The sequence below is a fragment of the Podarcis bocagei genome (assembly GCF_964188305.1).
Source record: "Podarcis bocagei genome assembly, chromosome: 14".
NCBI classification, from domain to species: domain Eukaryota; kingdom Metazoa; phylum Chordata; class Lepidosauria; order Squamata; family Lacertidae; genus Podarcis; species Podarcis bocagei.
Window position 1 is genome coordinate 36517682 of NC_138139.1, and position 23234 is coordinate 36540915.

Here is a 23234-nt window from a genome sequence, read left to right on the forward strand (position 1 = left end):
AGTTAAAGACAGGTGTTTTTCCTAATTCAGCTAGGTGCTGCTAAGGAATCAGTGTTTTGCACAGGTATCCTAGTTGGACGACAAACTGAAGAACAAAAACAAAACAAAAAGCACCACCCCGCTCAGTTGTTTGGGAGTTGAAAGTCTGGCAGTGTGAGGGGTATCACCAGATTGAATCAAGAAAACCAAAGGAAAACCTTAATAGCTTAATTTATCCAATTCATTATACGCAAAATAGCTCTTAGTCAGAAGTGACTTCTGATTTCACTAGTGATTTCCTTGAACACAGAAGACACTCTCACATTGAAAACCAGCAGTGGCATCTGAGGAAGAACTTCTGCTTGAAAAACATCAGGCACAAACATGTTTGAGATGTGGTTTGTTAACAAGTAAACTGCTTTTTCAGCACCTTGGGTTCACCTCTAATTGAGGAGGTATGGGAGGGAACGCTTACAGATAACTGAAGTAGTATAAAGTTAGCTAAGAAGAGGATTTGCCTTTGGCGCTAGGTAGTATGCCACTTGTGAAAGTATATATGTTCCAAGGAAGGCTCTTGGAATACGGTGGGGGGTGGCGGGACAAAGTATTCAGGTTTTGTCCACACATCTTGCTTGGAAGGGCTGCCAATTACCTCTGGGAGCGATATGACTGGAAAATACCATTTTCATTTCTCTTTTATTAGTGCTTGGATTAAAGTGGAGCAGCTGAAGCCTTATCATGCCCACAAAGAGGAAATGATCAAAATTAACAAAGGCAAGAGGTTCCAGCAAGCTGTGGATGCTGTGGAAGAATTCCTCAAAAAAGGCAAAGGCAAGGACCAGGTGAGTGTCCTTTCATTTAGTTTTGCCTCCTGACACCGTTCCCTGGAATAATGAATAAAATGCTTCCGTTTTTACTTCATTGCCAGGTAGGTGTGACAGACTATGTCTCAAGAATTATACTATGGAGCAGTGATTAGGATCACATTTAAAGTTGTAAAGCAGTTAAGTTTCACAATTCTGTTCCCTCTCTGACATCCTTAAAGTGAACAGTGACAAAAGGATCGGCTGGATCTCCTTACAGCGTTGGAATGTGTTTGCTATGCACTCTGGAGTTAGAACTTTTTTTCCCTCATAAAGTAGGTGTCTGCCTAGAACACACAGCTGTGCTTTGCCTCTCCTTGTCTGTTCTAAATAGTAGCTTGAACCTGCTAAAACCCTGAGTTCAGGGTCCTTGGCATTCTTCGGATATCTGGCAAAACTCATGTTTGGATTTTGTGAGTTTGGGGACAACAAAATCCATGCCAGCTCATGCCCCTTCTTTTCCTCATCCTCTCTGTTCTGTAATCTCTCAGGCTTCTCATAACTCCACCGAAGAGAAGAATCGGCGGAATTCGAGTGAAGAGAGGGGCAAGCAGTCAGTGGGAGAAGAGAAACACAAAGCCAATTTGTCTGAAGGGAAGCCGAAGAAGAGGGTGTCTTCCGTTTCTTCAGAGCGAGGCTCAAAATCCCCTCTGAAGAGAACGTATGAGCAAAGCCCCCGGAAGCGAGGGCGCCCCCCTAAAGATGAGAAGGTTTGTGTTTTGCATCTCCTCCCATGCTCTGTGAGCTTGTCCAGATGGAATGTAACCTTAACAGCCAACCAGATGACTTCATTGTTGTGGCCATTTGAAAAGTTGCATGTGTTAACTGTTCAAGGGTCCACCAGGCAATTCCTTTATTCCTCAGCCATAATCATTTATATTCGTTGGCTCTTCCAAAGTGCTCAGCTTTAGAAGTTTCATGGAGTGGCTCCTCTCTCTGGGAAATCCAACGAGATAACACCATTTTTCCATCTTGTTGCACGCTAACCAAGGAAATGGAGCACAATTTCACCGTCAATAGTGGTATATGTTAACATCTCCATCTCATTTGTGCGTTTGGTCAGATGACAGCCCTTTCCATCTCATCCTTTCTCCGGTGCGGTCAGGCTGGAAAAGGGCCAGTTGCCTTGATAGATGAGCACGAAGAAAGCTTCTAGAAGTGGATTACGTAGCCAGAAGACGTCCGTTTCTATGCATTCCTAATTCTTTGCCAGCCTTTGATTGCTCACCCCCCGTTGTGGTCTGTCCCATCCTTGGACACTTGACAGATGTTCACTAGCGGAACGTGGCCACCTCTATCTATTCAAGAAAGTTGGAATCTCCTGGCGGTTGATGTTACCTACTTCAATTCTTACCAGTTGAATGGATTACTATAATGCTAATGCTCCACAAGGCTGAATCTGAATGCCACTAAGAAGCATAAGACAGGATTACTAATCAGCTAAGATTTACTAGAATTGCATTCCACTCATTTTCAGTTGAATGGTACAAAGTGCTTCCCTCTTTCTCGCTGCCATCTTTTATTAGGTCACAGTTGTGACTCTCATCTTTACTAGTTTGAGGTTTAGATTCCTGCAGTCTGGGAAAACCATTATTGATACTTTATTGGTGACTGACCAGATCCCTGCGTTTAGATGTGATGAAGCTGCTTGCAAGTAGGATTTTCCCTGAGATTTTATTTTAGGTTATACATTTCCAAAACAGTTGGCTTGAGGGTGTGCATATTTGCTAACTTGTTCTTTTGGAGAGTGTATCAGTACAGTGGAACCTTGAGTTGCGAACGTGATCCGTGTGGGAGGCACATTTGCAACCCACAGCACCGCTTCTGCACACGCGCACGACGCGATTCGGCACTTCTGCGTATGCACAAAGTGCGGTTTTGGTGTTTCTGCGCGTGCGCGAGCACCGAAATCCGGAAGTAACCGTTACGGTACTTCCGAGTTTGGCACATCCGTAACTCGAAAACGCACAACCCACAGCGTTCGCAACCTGAGGTATGACTGTAGTAAATTTAGCCCTTTTAATTTCAGAAGCAAACTAAGTCACTGGCTGAATACCAGGTGAGGGGGGGTGTCCCTTTTTACATGGTTGATTGCAGAAATGTTGGCAGTTATGGATGGATTTTCTGGCTGATGGAGCAGCATCATCAAGAAGTTTGGAAAGAAAAGAGGCTACTGAAAGCAACAGACTTCTTGATGACGCTGCTCATTCAGCTACCACTGCTGCATATTCTCTTGCCCATTGAAGAATATTCAGTAATTTTTCAAAATATAATCATCAAAAGAGTGTGGGAGCCCTGTTCTAGTGGAGGAGAGCCCTGCTTTTGTAAGAATGGCTGTTGGACCAGGCTTTGTATAGATAGCACTGGCTGTGACAGTCCAAGTCCTCTTGGCAACTGAAATGGTCCTGGTTTTTTACTGTTGTGGAATCTCACTCTGCCTAAAATCAAAAGGGATCGCAAGCTGCTGTAGAAGATGGCTAGAAAACATCTCACTGAGAGGTCTATTAATCTGTTCACTAAATGGACACTGGTTGGTTGGTTGGTTTAGCCTTTTACTTAAAATGTGGTGGAGATGGGAGGTTTAATGTAGGAGGATAGTAGAGTTATTGTTGTCACCAGATTCCAAAGACGGTGATGCTATAAAATGCTTCCTAGATTATGATGAGGCTATGGCAACTCCCTCTACACCTTCAGGTGGTTGTTGTAAAATAATTTATACCCACCTTTCAACCCCTGCAGATGTCTTTCAAGGTGATAGCTCAATGGGTAGAACGTATGACTCTTAATCTCAGGGTCGTGGGTTCAACCCCTACACTGGGGAGAAACTTCCTACAGTGCAAGTGGTTGAACTAGATGGCCCTTAGGGTCCCTTCCAACTCTACAATTCTGTGACACCAGTCATCACATCCACACACAATGTTTAGAGGTTGCAGAGCAGTACTGGATGACTCTTGGTTGCTCTTTGTTTATATTCAAGAGATTCAGTACCATATACATGCATTTTACACGGTACGCAAATTCATGGTGATTCCAGGGGTAGGAGATGAAAATGATTGTTCCTGATCAAAGGTTTGGAAGGAATGGGGAGGTTCTGCTATCATTCAGGGTAATCTCTCCACCGCCCTAGCCAAATCAGCCTCTACAGTCCAGCCCCCCACGTATATGTAATATACAAAATACTTATATACACACAAACTGAAGGAATTTACTGCAGAACCAATAGAACCAGATGGCACAGGCTTGTTCGCTCAAAAGTAATTTCCATCAAGTTCACTTCATTTTAGGTAACTACTGTATGTATAGGATTGTAACTATCAAAATCCAGCATTTGTTTAGCAAAAGATAAGGAGCCTATTATGTGACTGGGTGGCTATTTTGTTACTCTTGCAACTCTTACACCAAAGGGATTTAATACTTAACAAGGGTTGCCAATGTGTGGACTTGGCCCAGCTGAAGATTGATGGTAGAGTTGTAAGAACTACCATATAAAAAGAATAGTGGCTTAGAATAGCCAAGGTTGATAATATGAATCATAATGTTTTGGTCCGCTGAAAAACCTAAACATCTTAGCCAGATCCTTTATTAAAATAGAAAGCAAAAAGTGGTGGTGCTTAGAAGACATGCAGTGAAAATTGGCCAAGATTCCAAAACCAGTAAAGATTTTGTCTTTTGTTCATCGCTTTCCTTCTCCCTCAGCAGTAGATATAGATTAGAGTGTAATGTGCTTTTGGCACAATTCTTCATTCCAGAAATTGGGACCCGTTAAGAAGAAACTAGGTTAGAGGTGAAGGGTGGGTTCTGTTTGAGTCAAGGAAAGGGATGCAAATTGATGTTTTTATATATATAACAAGAGGTTAATAAATGGTAGAAGAGCAAGCTGAGATGCACTGTGTTCTCAGGACATCTCTCCATGACAATAATGGCAGAGGGAAATAAGATAAGATGAGGGAGTCCTTGGAAATAAATGTCATTCTGGCTTGTGAAATTTACTGGATAGCATGTATTGAATCATTGTCATGTGCATTGATTATGTTACGTCCATGATGTTAAGCACACCTAATAGGGTGTAAGTCTTAGTGAACCTGGGGGTGGGGACTTGCTTCCAAGTTTACAATAGGATCTTGCTGCATGGATTATTGCTTGATTGCTTTGAGTCACCTTGAAGCTGCTAAAAGTCCTTGCTTATTTTGGTTAATTTGCTTTTATTGGATTTATTGTCCATGCCACCCACCCCAAGTTCCTAGATATAACAGAAATTAAATTAAATCAATAAATTAACCCATTTTACCCATTTTTTTTTAAATACTGTACGTTACCAGAATTCAAATTATCTCTGGTCTCATTTAACGCTACCCATTAAAAGCTGGCCCCAATAAATTATTACTTGCCCAACTTTCACCAAATACTATAAGCTCAGACCTTGGGAAAGAGAACATTTTTTATTGTAGTCAACACTTCTCTGTCCTCTGTGTATAGAATACAGATGGACCCTTCCTCTCCATTCATTCCTTTCCTTTTTTGCACATGAGAGATGACACTCTCCTAACTAGCCCAGCCATTTGCTCCTAGCGCAAACCCCTTTCTTCCACTGAGAATTTTTCATATGCCATTTTGCAAGCACGTTCCACTACTTGATTTTGGAAGTTATATTCCTTTGTAAGAGCAACATTTTCCAAAGAGTGATTGGGGGATGTGGAAGAGGAAAATATGCTTCATTATATTTGTTACATATTCATTTAGCTGCTATTCAAATATCCTGCGCACAGAGTTTTGGGATTCTGTCCGTAAACTTTGTTCTTATTCAATCTCCTCCTTGCTTCACAGGATCTGACAATCCCTGAATCGAGCACAGTGAAGAGAATGATGACTGGCACCATGGCTGGCTTTAAATGGCCACCGAGTGTAAGCGAGGTGATTTAATTCTTTGTCTTTTCCTCAGTGGAAAAAATTCTAGCATTTCTGCTGTTGTACGAAGTACAGTGGGGTGGAGCACAATAATCCTCTACTTTGCATACATCAGAGTTTCTTAATGGAAGGCTTGGTTCCCCATATTTTGTGCAAGAGACCCTTTCCTTCCTTGCTCTTCCATTTCCAGTCCTCTCTGTGCATGACTTTTATCATGCCCCTTTTCCAGTTTCAAATACTCACCTCTTGTATTACTTCATCTCTTCTCTCTTACTGTCCCTATTCCTGTACCCATCTCTGCATTGCCCTGGTTACTGTCTGTTTCATATGGGCGAAGGGAAACAAGAGGAGGAGCCACTAGGCTCGTTCTAACATAACACTAAACCATGGTTTAGCATGAACTGAAACAAACCTGAATAAAGCCTTGGACTCACCATCAGCCAAGAGAAGGATTTCTGCAGCGTTTAGATTTGCTTCCATTGAAACCTGGCTTATTATGTGCAAACCAGGCGTTGTGGTTTAAAGATGTTTTGGTCAGCTTCTGAGCAAACCAACTACTAACCATGGATTATGAAGCTGGCTTGCTCAATTTAACCAAAGCTTGTTTTAAACCTCAGTTATATTGTGATGACAAGTTAGATTTCAAATCTATAGAAGGCCTTCTGGTTGCATGGGAGAAGATGATTTGCTCTTGCTCATTCCAGCACTTGTACATAGTACCAAACCATAGTTTACGGTTGCATACAAACCAGCCCACTGTAGGAGAGGCATTACTTTTCCATGCATTGGTGCTTTAAGTTGGGTCACCTGGTGCCATGGTGATGTCAGGTGATTGACAGTTGTGTAGCCCTGTTTACCTATCAAAATGGTCGGGTTTTGTGTGTGTGTGTGTGTGTGTGTGTGTGTGTGGAGCTTGGGATCCGGCCATTCCTCATTCCTGACAAAACCCATTCTGCAGTCTTTCAGTCTTAAGATGACAATAGTAGTCTTCATCTAATAGCCTAATTTAATTAGTCTAATAGCTATGCCCTAGCTTCTTAAAACATTTTAAAATTAAATTTATATAAATAATAAATATATTTTTATGTAAGTCATTCCTTAGGACAGCTCTTTAAAATGGTTTAAATCACATACCATGAACAGTGCATTTACTAGTATTTAAAGGTCTCAGATTACTATTGCACTAGGCATGCCACGCCTGAGAAGCAAGCTATAAGCATGTTCTTATATATGTTTACTCAAAAGTAAGGCCCATCTATTTCAGTAAGGCTTATTCCCTGTTTACTTGTAAAGTGTTCTGAGAAACTCACTTTGGAAATATAAAAAAAGCTGTTACGTTATGAACATAGTGGCTCAAATGCAAAAATATAACTTGTGAACATGAACAGAAATGCTCCTGTCTTTCATCATTTTGGGGGCTAGAGAAAATAACTTGGGACATGGGGATGAGACCCACAAAGTGAAGCAATGCAGAGCAAGATACCACTCTTCTCCTTGCCAGAAACACTAGCATGCTCAGCTTCAAATTTCCTATTCTCTCCCACCCCTTAGACTCCAATGTTATGTAGTTATAGTAAAGAATGACCCCTCACACTACCAGGCAAAATCCCTGCAACACAGAAGTCATGCAGGTCTGTCCTAGAAAGAAAGGAGGAAAGAATCCAAAGGCAAACACACATAATGTTCAGAATTTGCTTTTTGCATAGCTCAGTATGTTCATTGTTGCCTCTTTGATCTTTGAAATTCAATACTCATAAGCTAGGAGGTAAGGGTAGAAGCTTAGCAGCACAGGTGATTGTCTGGGGCTCCAGGGCTACCACTTTACAGCCCTCTGGCAGCAGTGAGGAGGCAGCAGGACTTCCTATAAAGAATGCAGCAGTTGGCAAAGTTGGTAGGGCTACTCCTGTACTAGGTCCAATAGCAGAGAGGGGATAGAACTCATGGAATTGTTGGCTGATAGAAGTCTTGTCACGTGATTCTCCCTGCAATTTCCCCTCCCCTCCTACCCTTCATTGCTCAGTTCTGAGGGCCAAACTACACAAAAAAATTAAATACATCTTTGCATTTGGCTTGCAGGGTTTCTAAATACAAATTTCCTTCCAAACCAAATTTTGTATATTTATCACAATTATTTGTTTGCTTGTTTATTTATTATTAGTCAGATTTGTATACCAGCCTTCATCCGAAGATCACAGGGTGGTTCACAACATAAAAACACAAAATGTGAACCCAAAATATATAATAAAACAAAAACAAACCAGTAATCTCCCGCCTGCAAACACATTTAAACAGCCATAGAATGTTAAGCAGCCAAAGACGTGGTTATAGAGAAACATTTTTGCCTGGTGTCTGCAGATAGGTAATGAAGGCATTCCACAAAATGGGAGCCACCACAGGAAAGGCCCATTTTTTGTGTTTCCACCCTCTGGTCCTTTCGTGGAGGAAGCACACAAAGAAGGGCCTCAGAGGATGATCTCTGTATCTGGGCTGGTTCATATGGAAAGAGGCAGTGATGATGAACATCAAAACCTATTACACTGTTAATGCAATACCAATTGAATCTTGTCTTTCTCTTTGTTGTGTGACCATTGGTAGACAATATAAGGAGGGGTAAGGATGATTAGATAACCAGTCAACACCAATTATTAGTTGAAGAGTTGATAGTGGCTGGTGCCAAGAGGCAGAAGATAAAAAAAGTAGTCAAAGTAGTTTCTGAGATATCACCTTAGGTTTGGTTTTTGGAGTTGGCAAACTGTGTCCCTCACCGTTTAATATTTATCAGAAACATTTCACTTAAATTGATGATTTCCATCTAACATGAACATGCTCTTAGAATGGGTAGTACTTAACTGATTTATTTAAAGGAGTAATAAACCGCTCTTCAGACAAAAAAAAGGCTTCCTAAGTGATTTATTTTTTTTAAAAAAAAAAAGATTTGAGAGCACAGACCTGTAGCAGATTTTTAAGCATGTTTACTCAAAAGTAAATTGCTTGCTGCTTAATAGTGTGCTTAGGATTGCAACTTAGAAACCAATACATTCAGATGAGTCCTGTTTTTAAAAGGAAAGTGCTTTTATGGGATATATCACAAGCTTAAATATATCCCAAGGAGTCATTTTCAAGCAGCCTCCCATAATGTTGCCATGGGTGGCTTTCACTGAAGAGGCTATTGTGTGTATTATGTCCTGGAAATTACTTTCCTTCTGCCAGTTCTTTCTGAGCTGAACTCCCCAGCCTGCCTCTCCTGGACTCTCTTAATTCCCACCTCTATTACCAAGCATAATGATAACTTCTTGACACACATCCTGTATTAGGTACAGAGATAAAAACAAGACTCTTGCTAGTCTGTGGCAGACATCAAGGAGTCTCCTCAGAGTTGAGAAAGTGACGACCCATTAAAATGTGTGTGGAGGCTTTTCAGACTTGAAGTTTGGTTGCCTTGGTTTCTAAGTTTGCCTCTTTGCAATTGCAGCCTGTGAAAGATGGCGACCCTCATTTCCATCACTTCCTGCTTAGCCAGACAGAGAAGGTGAGCAATAGGTTTGGCTGATGAGTTCATTGCTTGTGGCACTTCAGGAGTTGAAGTCTCTGTGCCAGGTTTCATTAGTTTTGCTTTGGCATTCATATGTGAAAATGCCTTTAAAGCTGAGCCGTGACATCCTCAGATTTCCTTGAGGAACAGCAGTTTTTCACTTGTACATATGGGACAGGTATGATTTTAAAAGTTCCTGGAGCAGGTCACCAGAAGTTGCGCATAAGGCAGCTATAGGGAGATAACAGTCATTTATTTCACCCCACATGCATTTCATAAAGATTCCTCCATCCTAAGGGAGCATGGTTGGGGAGTAGGAAATAGGATGTTGCCTTATACTGAGCCAGATCATTGATCCATCTAGCTCAGTATCACCCTAAGCCTAGACTCTCCACTGACTGGCAGCTGCTCTCCAATGCTGGTGATTGAAACTGGGTCCTTCTGTATGCAAAGCAAGTGCTCTACCCACTGACCTGCAGCTGTTCTCCTGCAATAATTATTTACTTGGGGGGGGGGGGGTTGCCAGACCTCTCTAAGCTTGGTTCTTCACCTATGAGTTCACAGTGTTATCTGGGATTGCCCTGGAGGGAAGGTGTTGAGCATAAGAACTCTTTTTCTCATACAGAAAGTAGGGTGGGGTGTCTCTGGCTTGATCATAATTAATTGTCTATTCATGCTGAGTATATAGGTCTACTTGCCCTGCAAGACAGCAAAAGAGTTTTCCCCAAAATTTGTTATTTTCCTTTTCCTCTCTATGCAGCCGGCTGTTTGCTACCAAGCCATCACAAAGAAGCTGAAGGTGTGTGAAGAGGTATAGCAGACTTCCTTTTTTACTTGCCTGCATTAAAGTTTTGAGACTGCCTGTTTCTGTAAAGTAAAATTATCTTTTATGGCTGTGTTTTTTCTACCCCTTAGGAAACAGGGTCCACGTCAATCCAGGCAGCCGACAGCACGGCTATCAATGGCAGCATCACTCCCACAGACAAGAAGTAAGAACCTCCTTTTCTTTCATTTCCCTCTGATTCTGAAGGCTGCCGTGTCTGCCTGTTGACTTAAGGAGCAATTTGCAATATAACACATATGATACATATATGTAAACAGTTATAACAATTGCATATATAAAACATTTTTAAAAACCATAGTTATATGTGTTACAGCAGTTGAAAATAAGATCACATATGGAAAACTAATTCAGATTCAAAGCAGATACCAGTTGGGATAAAGATTTTAGAAGGCTTGTTAAAAGAGGAATGGCTGAGTGCGTTTGTGTTTTTAATCTGTATCACCATATTATAAAATATAAGGGTGATGTACAACAAAACATTAAACACCATTAAAAACCATTCAGAGAATCACTAAAGTAACTGGCTAGTCTAAACATTAGAAATTTAAATAGCTGCAAAGGCCTTCCAGGATAAAAAAAGGCTCCAAGAGATGCAAGAAAGTCAAAAGCAATGAGTTTCTTGAAGAAGAGCATGATCAAACTATGATAAATAAAATTACCAAGACTTCCTGGATATCGTAATGAGCCTGCCTGCTGGTCCGATGAATGCATTTTGAAAAATGAAAGTTGCTTTTATCACAACTCTAGGGTCGTTGCATGAATGTGCTGGCAGTTGCCTAGTCTATATGTGGGTGAAAGCATTGTCCTGCAAGGCAGGTCAGGTGGCCTAATCTGTTTAACCACCAACCCCAAACCACCAGACACATGGGTAGAGGCGGAAGCATTGTACCTTCCAAGAACAGCACTCTGTGACACTTGTGTCCTCTGGCACTTCCTGTGCTTCCCCCCCTCTCCTTTCTAGAGTGACAGGAGCTACGGTTGCACTTCCTGCCTCGCTCTCGGAAGCAATTTCCCTCCTGCTCCGATGCAGAACAGGCTGTGGCCTGTTTGTCGCTGGAGCTGTCTCGGAATGTCCGTTTTTCAGGCTTGCTGAAGGGAAACTTAATATATAACAATGAAAGTATTCAGGTAAACCCTTTCCCCTTAGCAATTCGGAAGCAGACAATGCGTCCCTCTGGGTTGGGCTCTGTTAGTGTGAAAATGTCTTAGCAATGGCTTGCCGCAAGTCTCTCATGGTGGTTTAGTTAAGCATTGCAAGTGCTGCCAGCTGTGAACTGAACAGCAGACATACAGGAAGCTAAAATGTGTTAGCTTTATTAAGATCAGTTTTGAAACGCCTTTGTTAATTGAGGAGGGAAACAGTCACTTGTACTCTTTGTAAGTTTCCAAGGGTAATTTGTCTTTGTTCCATTCTGGTATCCCTTGTTCTTGCCACTGCCTCTTTATAGTTTACTTAAAGTGCATGCAGGGCCCTCTCAACCAAAATGCTTCCAATACCCCCCTCCCCTCCTTACTAATTTGGATAAGGAATGTTGCATGTTAGCAGTGGCTTTTCCTAAGCATGAAACCAGAGTGGCTGCTAACATGTGAACTGTAGCTTAAACAAGCACTTAATCCTATTTAAGTGGCATGGCAGAAAGATTTACAAAAACATAAGTGACTTTTGATCTGTGAGTTGTGCACCAGGATACCAAATGCTGTGTTGAGCCTTCTGAGGCAAACTAGCTAAGAGAGGGAGTTGCCCAGTCATTGCTGAACTGTACTCAAATTTAGATCTTGCACATGCAGACCCAAGACATTTTTCACTGCACCGTCCTAGTCCGTTTTGTGCTATCAATGAGTATGACTTTGTGCACCCAGTTCTTGGTCCTCCTAGGATGAGGTTCTCTTATCTGCCTGAGCAGAAAGTAATGTCTCTTAAGTCTGGACTGCTTGTTTAGGCATGCTGTATAGAGCAGATTTTTGATGTCTGTCAGCCATTGGCTCTTTGCTAGGGATATAAATGTGATTCTTTTGGTGTTCCTGCTCCTGAGAACGTTGGTGCTCACTCAATAAATCCTCTGTTACTATGAATTACGCACTTTGCTGCCTGCCTCTGTATGTCTGTTTCCATGAAGCTTGAACCCACAAGGCCTCGAAGAGCCTCTGCTTCTATATCTCCAACCTCACATTAAGCCCTTATGCAAATTTCCAACGCTACAAACTTCCTTCTCTCCTCCCCAGGATAGGGTTCCTTGGCCTTGGCCTGATGGGGAGTGGCATCGTGTCCAACTTACTAAAAATGGGTCACACTGTCACGGTCTGGAACCGGACTGCTGAAAAGGTGAGTTCATTCTTTGGGAAGTATGAGGCAATATCATACATGATCTTAGTCACCTAGTCTAAGCTTATGCATCTGCAGAGAAACTTCATTATGAAGCTTTGGCAACTTTCAGCTTGGCTGACCTTAAGCCATCCTCCCAAATGTGAACAGTGGGGTTTCACTGAGCTTGGAAGTATAGTAATGAGGAGAAGCCATTTAGACAAAAAGTATGCCTTTCTGTCAGTCACGTCTGAGACATGCATTTCTGAGCTCCACCACTGCTGTGACAAAGTCAGCTTAAATTATCACACCAGAACGTAGTAGCCATGGTAACATTTTCCTTCCCTCTGCTTCATGTTCTTTCCTCTCATTTTGTGCTATTTTTGTGGCTAGTAGCAGAAGCTCTGCCTTCTGATCTCTGGAACAGCTGTGCCCACATCATTCTTGTATCAAGTTTTTGGAGATGGATTTATTTATTTGAAGCATTGGTTTACCCTGCCCTTCAGCCGAAAAGGCTCCTGGAATAGCTTGTATATGAGATCAGTAGCATACAAGCCAGTCCCTTCAGGCTTTCAACCTAACAGATACAACACAAGAGGGAAAAGAAGCAAGAGGGAAGAGAAGCCGACTCAGGCATCAGTTCATAGTGAACACATAAATAGCTTTTGAATGGGAAGATTTGAATGAGAGGAGGCCAGTGGCAGCCTGTCTCAGCAGAGTCAATGGAGTGGACCCTGAAGCCCCTCTGTCCCTCTGCTACAGCCAGCTGGAATGGCTAGTCTATAGATTGCTTGAGCACAGTGGAGTGAGAGATAGTGTGCATGTCTAATTCTTAAAAGCAGTGATCAAACACACAATGCCCCCCCCTTATTCTGGGGTGAAAGCAATCAAGAGACTTGGTTTCAGAGCTACCATCTAGCAGCCTGTGACAGCAGGGGAATGGCCCAAATGTTCAGTGCCCACACAGAGATGATGAAAGCTAGTGCCAGGACCCATCCCCACCTACTGCCACCAGTAGAAAGTAGCAGGTTGTCTTCTGTCATTCAGGACAGATGAGGTTTTCTATTCCCCACCAGCCCACATGGGCTGTGTTTTGGAACTGGGCTCTAGCTGTTGCTACCTGTTTGGCTGTTAGAAGGTAGCCTGCTATCATTGGCCTCTTGAGCTGAGGGCCTGATAAGTTGCTATGGAACTCCTGGGGTCTTTGGAGTACTCCTTGAAATGCACTGCCTAAAGTAAGGGAATAGCTAACCACTCTAGAAAGCAGAGAAGAGAACCTGACATCACTGAATGTGATCTCCACACCCCAGAAAACAAGGTTCTTCTAAATAGCCTAGCCCTGTTTCATTTTGTTCATGTGAATGTGGTCCAGGATGCAATCCTCTTCAGTTCACCATGGGCACATCAGGGTCCCTAGTAGAGCGAAGCCAGCTTTGACCTTTATTATTCAGTGGTTTCCATTTCTTACATTTGGGTCTGTGACTTTTGCAGTGTGATTTGTTCATCCAGGAGGGGGCAAGGTTGGGAAGAACCCCCGCTGAAGTGGTCTCTACCTGTGACATCACTTTCGCCTGCGTATCTGATCCAAAGGCAGCCAAGGATGTAAGGATTATCTCTTTTTCTTGCACGCTCTCACCTTTCTCTCAGTGCTGTACACAGCGCTGACTTTCCATGACCAAAAACTCTTCCAAAATATACTGAGTCCTGATGAATGAATCCCTCCACTGATTCTAGACATGAATCTCTGCAGCTCTTTAATTGTAAGCCAAGAAAGTGCAGAAATCATATTCCTCATTGTAAGCTTCCTATAATGGATGCCCAAAAGTTTGTCTGGTACAGTAATTCCCAAACTGTGCATCAGGGCATGCTAGTGTACTGCAAGAGAGGCTGAAGTGTGCCTTGAAAAAATTAGTAAACTGGAGGCGTCCTCCATTCTGTGCTCCTTATAGCAGTGAGGGCCCGTGCAACATTGATTAACCCTCCTCACTGTTTACTTAGCATATATATATAAGGACATGCTAGAATTTGAATATTTGAATAGTATCAGAATATTCAGTTGGAATAAGTGTGTGCTAGGATTCCCTTATGCAATTGCTGAAGGATGCAGGAAAAGCCCAGAAGCATCACTGTTGTCTTGCTTTGACTCGGAAGGGAGTGGTAGTTTCAAGGAGGAAGCCTGGCTGCTGTTCTAGGAACAGAAATTGTGAGAATTAAGAGTGAGGTGTGCCTCCCAGTTTTAAATCATGGGTGGAAACTGATCAGAGTATCAAAACATGGCTCTAGTATTTAGAACAAGGTCAGCCTGTCTTTTCAGCTGTGTGTTGACATTTTCTGCCCAAATGCTTAATCTTCTTCTAAAAGCTTTGCTGTCAAATGACTGGAATAGTTCACAGTAGATTTGGGCAGAGCTGGTTACTTTTGCTTTTTGTTTTCTTCATTTTGTGTGGTTGCTGATGTAGTGTATGTTTATAATTTTCATGATCCTCTTTGAAGGCTGTAGTCTAAAGGCAATATATAAAACAAATAAAGGACTGTGCGCGCTGTGGGATAGGATAACCACAGTCAGCCACAGAAGCAAATTGTATCACTTCACAGTTTAAAAATGTTTTAGAGAACTTTATTGTGACTTTTCCATAACTGTAGCCAACCCTGTGAGAGGTTGCTATTGTTCCCATTTTACAGCTGAGGAACAGAGGCTGAGAGTGACTTGGATGAGACCACCAAGAGGTGGAGCTTGAACCTCGGTCTCAAAGGCTGAGGTCATATGGAGTTTAATTGGTGTGTGCTTTCCCAGTAGCACACTCCTAAAACCTGAGACCACTAATAGAGGGTGGAATAAATGCTTGTGCTGCAAGTTTTGTAGCTCTTATGTGGCTGTAAGAGTAGGCTTGAAAAACTGTTATCTGTGCTTAGCAAAATCTCAGAAAAGCAGCAGAGAATCCCCTGGCACAGTTAAGTATATTTTTCTATTTATTAAGTGATTTTGCTCCAGGGTCCTACCTAAGCTCATGTTATCCATACAACTCAACCAATGCACAATAAATACACAAAAATAATTGTGTGGCTGAGTGTATATGAAGCAGAGTAGCACAAAATGTATGATCTGCTCCTCCTAATAGGACCTAAGAAGCTACCATTGTGCCAGGTCAGACCAAGTCCATCTAGCCCAGGAGTTAGGCAACTCTTCATCTGCTACCTTTTTAAAAAAGGATTTTCCCTCCCCATATCATTTAAAATGGCCTGCTGTCATAACCAGCACCCATCCAGAGCCCTACAATGTCAACACAATAAACCAAGTCTTACCCTTGCTGTTTTATATATATGTAACTGCAAGGCTGTGAAGTTAATAGAATGGCAGGTTTCATCCTTGAGTAAGAAGTTGGGCTGCATGAATTTTGGATTCCTTTTGAGTTTCTGTTTTATACAGGTGCTACAGTATAGCACTGCAGATTTGTGCACATGCTCGGCTGCGAGAAACTAGTCTTATTTCTGTGTGGTCCAGTTCCTCCCCTCTGCCTGGAACTGCAGATAGTAACACATCCTAATGGAGCTTCAACCAGACACCCCTTATCCAAGATAGAGAGAAAATGTAGCCTAAGGCAGTAATGCCATCATCTTCCTGATCCTTTGTTAGAGCTTCCTTAAAACTATCCTCTGTCTAAAGTGAGCAGCAGCATCCTACAAGGTAAATAATGTTGAGGCCACTCAAGTCATGTGGGCACTTTCAGCAAGCCCTTGTGCAGAGATTGTTAGCAGGAGGCCCTTTAGCATTGGCACAGGTGGATTTCCTTTGCAGACACCCTATTGCTCTGGCGCTCTTCTATTCCCACAGCTGGTGCTTGGTCCTAGTGGAGTGCTTCAGGGTATACGTCCAGGAAAGTGCTACGTGGACATGTCCACCGTGGATGCAGACACTGTTACAGAACTGGCTCAGGTAAGCATTGCAAACTGAGTGCCTGGTGTTATTTTAAATCATGTAATAGGGTTAGCTCTCCTTCAGGATGGTGTTCATTCACTCTTTTTCTGCTACATGCAAATTCTGCCTTAAAAGAGCCAGGCAATTTGCAAGCTTACTAAAAATTGAGACCTGTAACCAGAGATTCGGATTTTTGATTCAAATGATTTGTGAAAGTCTGCCTCACCTCCCTGTACCACGTTCTCTCCATGTCAAAGTTCCATGTCTCCATTTCCTTCTTGCAAACTGTATGCCCTTTTGCACACACATGCACCTGCCTACTGTCCTTAGCATCTCTGAACTTTTTCTTCGATCTAAAGAAATGGTAGCCAGTGTGGTGCCCTCCAGATACTGTTGGAGTCCACGAACAACTGGACGGCACAAAGTTGGCTGGCCCTAAATTGATGTGACCTTTCAGTTCCCTCAAAAGTAGCTGCGCTGTCAATAGTCTCTTGCTGACATACTCAACATTAGCCAATATATGGGGTGTTTTCAACTTTAGTGTCACCACAGCAGATTATCCCAATAGCTAGAGGGAGTTCATGGGTGCTCCTGTCATTAATAGGTGTTTGGGGTTTCCTGTATTTCCTGATGGTTTTCAAGGTGTAGCTTTCCTCTTTGACCTCTTGGTTGGTGCAGTATGTGTCTGCCCCATGTGTATGTAATTGGGACATTTCTTCTCATTTCTTCCAGGTGATCGTATCCAGGGGTGGTCGCTTCCTGGAGGCACCAGTTTCAGGGAACCAACAACTCTCTAATGATGGCATGCTGGTGATACTAGCCGCCGGTGACAGGGGCTTATATGAAGACTGCAGTAGTTGTTTCCAAGCAATGGGGAAAACCTCTTTTTTTCTAGGTAATACCTTCCATCCCAGAGCTGAAGAGAATCATAGTAGGCTGATCATAGGCAGAATAGAGTTTAAGCCCACTGAATTAAGTTGGCTTTAGGGTGCCTCGATTTGTATAGTAAGGATGGGCAATCTGTGGTCCTCCACACTGTTGTTCAACTAAAATTCCCAGCAGCTCCAGGCCAGCTGATGGCCAGTAATCAGGAGTTGATCTGGAGGGCACCATGTTGCCCACCCTTGCTATCAGTATCTCCATTCTGAGAGGTGGAATAGGAAGGTGAGTCTCCCCTCAGCAAGTTTAGGCAAGAGAACATAAAACTGTGTGGTCAAAAAATTGTTTTGGAATCCAGTGTCTCTCTGAAGCAGTGATACAGGCAACCCCTGATTTGCAGAAGGGTTGTGTAAGGAGTCATGTGCACAACTGCGGTGCACACATAAGCCCACTATGCTCCCACCCCTGTTATGCCCCCTTTTCTGGCCGCTTCCAGGTTGCTGTCATGCATGCATTCATATTAGGGATTCAGCCCGCCCACCCCAAACAGAAGATATGGTTGCTTTCACTGGGTGTCTTTCAGAATGGCTTAGATGTCAGTGGGCATGGTGCAGGTTCTTGTTTTTTTCCTTATATAGAGCTGTCCAACAGTGTGTGCCTCTCTCACAGGGGAAGTGGGCAACGCTGCCAAGATGATGCTCATTGTGAACATGGTCCAAGGAAGCTTCATGGCCACAATAGCAGAAGGACTAACTCTGGCTCAAGTGACTGGTCAGTCGCAGCAGACTCTTCTGGATATCCTCAACCAGGGACAGCTCGCCAGCATCTTCTTGGACCAGAAGTGCCAAAGTAAAGTTCTCTCCCATCTTTCCTTCTTAACCAGAAAGCTAGTATCTCTTTTTAAGTGTCACCAAACACTTGCATAGTGGGGTTCAAAGAGTGGGGGAGAGGAGATAAGCATTGCTTCTGGATTCACTGTTCCATTAGTGTAGTGTAGGATGGATTTGCTGCAAATTCACACTCCCACATCCAAGCCAAAGATTTTATCTACTGAACATTGCATGCTTGTTGCTACTTCATCTGTCTTCACAGCCAGGCTTTTAAAAATATGGGGTGATACAAGAAGTCCATGTTTGGGGGAGGGTCACAGTTTAGCAGTGTCCTAGGTTTTGTCACCAAAAGGAGGGTTAGGAAAGATATCTGCCTTGAAGGTCACTTTTAGAGTAGCAATCTCACTCTACTTGACGTCTTTAAGCAGGATCAGTTTGATTCTGGCACTAGTGAAATCTGCAAGGGAAGAGAGAAAGCAAGTCAGCAGCTGGGAAAGTGGAATGTGAAATGTACCTGGGGTTTTGTTTCTTTTCTTTTTTTCCAGACATCCTGCAAGGAAATTTTAAACCAGATTTCTACCTGAAATACATCCAGAAGGATCTCAGATTAGCCATTGCACTAGGCGATTCTGTTAACCACCCAACTCCCATGGCAGCTGCAGCCAATGAGGTATGTGTGCTGCCCAGGCCTCCTCTCTTTCTCCAGTTCCATCTTTAGGAGAGCTCCTGATACCCCTTTTGTAAAGATCAGGGGAGTTGCCACTTTGGCCCTGCATGGCCAAGCCTCTTTGGGTGCCTTGGCCACGCAGCCCCCAGTCTTCCAACTTTGGAGGTATGGCTCACTGGCAAAGGACTCCCACCCTCCTTAGCTTCAAAATTTGGAAATAGGCTGGACCACCCACCATCCTTGCCAGAGGGATGCATCACACTTGCTTAGATAAGTGATGGCTGGGGAAAAGAGGTGGATGGGAAACGACCAATTTTTTCACCTATTTTTAATGGGCCTTCACATCTGCACACTTGCCATGTCAAGCAGACTTCTTAAACCCTGATCTTATTGATAATTCCATACACACAACTTTTTTTAAAAGACAGCAGGCACTTATACGGAGGTGATCTTGATGGTGCCCCTTGATTATGACACTCTTCCCTTGATTTGCCAAGTCCTCTGGGGTTCAGCCATTTTTTCAAAGCATTGTAAAACATTTTTGTTTGCCTTGGCTTCTCATGGTTAAAATTAAACCTGTAGAACATTTGTTGTTCAACTCCCATCATCCCTGGCCATGCTTGGCAGGCCTGAAGTCTAACAACATCTGGAAGGCCACAGGTTGCCCATCCTGGTTTAGAGTTTGGTGATTTAATACAGTGGTACCCCGCAAGACGAACGCCTCGCAAGACGGAAAACCCGCTAGACGAAAGGGTTTTCCGTTTTGGAGGCGCTTCGCAAAACGAATTTCTCTATGGGCTTGCCTCGCAAGACGACAGCCCATAGGGAAATCTCCGGGACAGCGGGGAAGCGCAGCGCGTCTTCCCCACTGTCCTCGGACCTCCGCCCGCCGCGCGGCATCGGAACGAAGCTCCGATGCCGGGCAGCGGGGGGGGGGGAACGCCTCCTCCCGCCGCGCGGCATCGGAACAAAGCTCCGATGCCGGGCAGCGGGGGGGGGGGAACGCCTCCTCCCGCCGCGCGGCATCGGAACGAAGCTCCGATGCCGGGCGGCGGGGGGGAACGCCTCCTCCCGCCGCGCGGCATCGGAACGAAGCTCCGATGCCGGGCGGCGAACGCCTCCTCCCGCAGCGCGGCATCGGAACGAAGCTCCGATGCCGGGCGGCGGGGGGGGAACGCCTCCTCCCGCCGTGCGGCATCGGAACGAAGCTCCGATGCCGGGCGGCGGGGAACGCCTCCTCCCGCCGTGCGGCATCGGAACGAAGCTCCGATGCCGGGCGGCGGGGGGGAACGCCTCCTCCCGCCGCGCGGCATCGGAACGAAGCTCCGATGCCGGGCGGCGGGGGGGGGAACGCCTCCTCCCGCAGCGCGGCATCGGAACGAAGCTCCGATGCCGGGCGGCGGGGGGGGAACGCCTCCTCCCGCCGCGCGGCATCGGAACGAAGCTCCGATGCCGGGCGGCGGGGGGGGAACGCCTCCTCCCGCCGCGCGGCATCGGAACGAAGCTCCGATGCCGGGCGGCGGGGGGGGGAACGCCTCCTCCCGCCGCGCGGCATCGGAACGAAGCTCCGATGCCGGGCGGCGGGGGGGGAACGCCTCCTCCCGCCGCGCGGCATCGGAACGAAGCTCCGATGCCGGGCGGCGGGGGGGGAACGCCTCCTCCCGCAGCGCGGCATCGGAACGAAGCTCCGATGCCGGGCGGCGGGGGGGAACGCCTCCTCCCGCCGCGCGGCATCGGAACGAAGCTCCGATGCTGCCGCGCAGCATCGGATGGCTTTCCTGAAGACTTGGGGTGGGAGGAGGGTTTTCCTTCCCACCGCCAACATTCACAATGCTGTTCTGAATGTTTGCGGTGGGGAGGAAAAACCCTCCTCCCACGCAAGCCCCGGGAACAGAGGGAAAGCGCTGCGCGCCTTCCCCTCTGTTCCCGTACCTGTCCTGAAGGCTTGCGGTGCGGAGAAAAGCCCTTCTCCGCACCACCAGCCTGGCAAGCGGTTTCCCTAGGAACGCATTAATTGATTTTCAATGCATTCCTATGGGAAACCGTGCTTCGCAAGACGAAAAACTCGCAAGAAGAAAAAACTTGCGGAACCAATTAATTTCGTCTTGCGAGGCACCACTGCACTGCTTATGGCTGTTAAAAGTTTATATTTTAATGGAATATTTTGGCTCTTTTACATGACACAGTATCGTCTTTCCTGTGGGGGGAAGCTTTGTTGGGGCTAATTATGGCCAGCAGGCTTTTCCTCATAGTGAGCTACACATAGGTGCTGGCTGTGACCCCAATTCCCCACCTCACATAGCATTCCTTGAAGGGAAGTGTTTATAGATATTGCTGGGGCAGTTCTGTATTCTAGTGGGAAACCAATAGTATTATGAGAATACTTGCTTTCTGAAAGGACTGCTCTCTTATTGCCTTTCTCTTTCTTCAGGTCTACAAACGAGCAAAAGCATTGGACCAATCTGACAATGACATGTCTGCTGTGTACAGGGCCTACATCCACTAGGCTACCCCATTCTTGTTAATACCATGATTATTAATTATGATGATGATGATGAATACTGGGTTTTAACTCTGGACCAGTCCATCTCTGTCTCTCTGTCTCTCTCTCTTTTTCTTCCCCCCACCTCTCCTCAATTGTTTTTCCTTTTTTAAAATACAAAAACTCTCCTGGGATCTGCCACAAGGGCAGATTCTACAGCAAGCCTTCCTGTGCCAGCAGCAGCAAGAGTAGGAGGGAAAGGGCTTGGATCATTGCCTTCTTGACAACAAATTATACCACATTCTCGGAGTCACAGAATGGAATTGGCTGCAGGTCATCTCAAACCCTGAGGTGACTCTTGCCAGGAAGTCTGCTGCTTGGCTTCTTCTGGTGTTCACTTTTGTACCAGTGTCCTCAAGAGGTTGTTTGTTCGTTTTTAACTGCTGTTTCACTTATTTGCTGTGGGTAATGTGTTCATTGTCCTCTCTTATGCACTAGGGACAATTGAAAGAAGGCTGTCTCACCTGCCTGTGAACCTGGGTGACTCAATCTCAGGCCCTCTAGATGCTGATGCACTACAGCTTCCACAAGCAAGATCAGTGGCCCAGTCGTGATGGGAGTTGTCGTTCAGCAACATCTGGAGGGCCAGAGATTTCCCACACCTGGTCTAGACCCTGGGAACCTGGCTCCTCTTTTTTTTCCTAGGAGGAAAGCAGTCACAATCAAGAAGGCGACAGGGCTAAAATTAGCATTGTAGTTTCAGATATTCCCCACCTCAGTATCTCAGTGGAATTAGTTACGAGAACCAAAACAGGCTCCATCCATAGCCCTTCCCATTCAGACAGCTTAGTTTTTAGTGTACACAGGATCTAGCATATGCCTGTGGCACTTGGATATGCCAAATGCATTTAGAACAGCCTTTGGCTTTCCAAGCATTGTTGAACTCCAAATCCAAGGCAGTCTTGGAACAAAGGGATTTTTGTCCCCCAGCATCTGGAGGGCACAGATTCCCCATTGTTGATTTTAAAAAGACTCCAGTTCCCAAAAGGTTAATCCAGTCTTGAATATTGCTGTAAAACCCTATTGCTTTTTATAATTCAGAAAATGAACTGGGATGTGTTTTAAAGAGTGAAGGTGGCTGTTAGTGTTGGCAAAGATTATTAGGATTCTTCTCATATTGCCAGAGAGCCATAGGGCAAGGTAAGAGAAAGTGGCTTCAGGAAGACCCAAAATCTAAACGCAGAATCTTGACTTCCATGTTTCCCTTTCTGTAAAAGTGGAGGAAATATGCCTATTTGTTGGCAAGAACTTTAATACAGCCTAATAAACTCTGCTTGCATGAATGGCAGTGACAACAAGCTTTGAATTGATATGCTGTCATCTGTTGGTGAAGTTGTGAGTGCTCCAGCAGATTGGCCAAGTACCCATGCTTTGGAAATAACCTAGTAAAGGGAAGTGGGGAATGGCTCCTGTTGTTGAGGCCATTTTCCATGCTGGGTCTCACTGGAAGTCAAGTAGGGTCCCAGAGAATTCAAATAAATTTATTTGAATCAACCAGAGCTGCCGTTAAGGGGGGGTGAGCTTTTGAGCCCAACAGAACTTGACCACATGCTTCCATGTGAAAAATGGCTGGTGTCAAATGAACAGTCCTTAGTTCTCTCTGGCAGCTCCTGAACTTTCAAAATGGAATACAAGGATATACAAAGTGGGTGCCGTACAAATAGCAGAGAAAATGCCCCCATGTCTTAAGTACATCAACTCAGTGTTAGTCTTGGAAGAGAATCCCGTGTTCACACATGGAAAGCAGCAGGATGGACACCCCTTGCTGTTCACACATCAGATTTCACATTTTCCATGGGTGTCCTGCAGCTGTAGAGCCCTAATATGCACAGACCCAGTCTGCACAGTAATCCGTACTTACATTTTGTAGTGAATATACCACATGGACCAGGACGTTACCTTGATCAGGACCTTCACGTTTGTAGATCCAGTACAAAAACGAAAGCCACACTCCTCTAGTTGCTTGTTACTTCTG

The 23234-nt window shown here is 44.6% G+C and overlaps 1 protein-coding gene across 17 annotated transcripts in view; it reads left to right on the forward strand.

The window, feature by feature from the left end:
• The window catches only part of GLYR1 (glyoxylate reductase 1 homolog), a 42737-nt gene extending 20410 nt beyond the window's left edge, over window positions 1-22327 (forward strand). Inside the window, exons 4-16 of one of the 17 annotated variants that reach the window (XM_081170412.1) lie at window positions 683-821; window positions 1334-1552; window positions 5667-5753; window positions 9220-9276; window positions 10040-10090; window positions 10195-10268; window positions 12347-12446; window positions 13917-14027; window positions 16258-16359; window positions 17074-17236; window positions 17890-18069; window positions 18596-18720; window positions 21149-22327. In XM_081170412.1, coding sequence (XP_081026538.1) covers window positions 683-821; window positions 1334-1552; window positions 5667-5753; window positions 9220-9276; window positions 10040-10090; window positions 10195-10268; window positions 12347-12446; window positions 13917-14027; window positions 16258-16359; window positions 17074-17236; window positions 17890-18069; window positions 18596-18720; window positions 21149-21223 — 1483 coding nt within the window. In that variant the 3' untranslated portion in view covers window positions 21224-22327. The remainder of the gene's footprint in view (window positions 1-682; window positions 822-1333; window positions 1553-5666; window positions 5754-9219; window positions 9277-10039; window positions 10091-10194; window positions 10269-12346; window positions 12447-13916; window positions 14028-16257; window positions 16360-17073; window positions 17237-17889; window positions 18070-18595; window positions 18721-21148) is intronic. The other 16 variants (XM_081170421.1, XM_081170424.1, XM_081170425.1 and 13 more) reach the window with 16 other exon arrangements.
• Window positions 22328-23234: the final 907 nt, after the last annotated feature.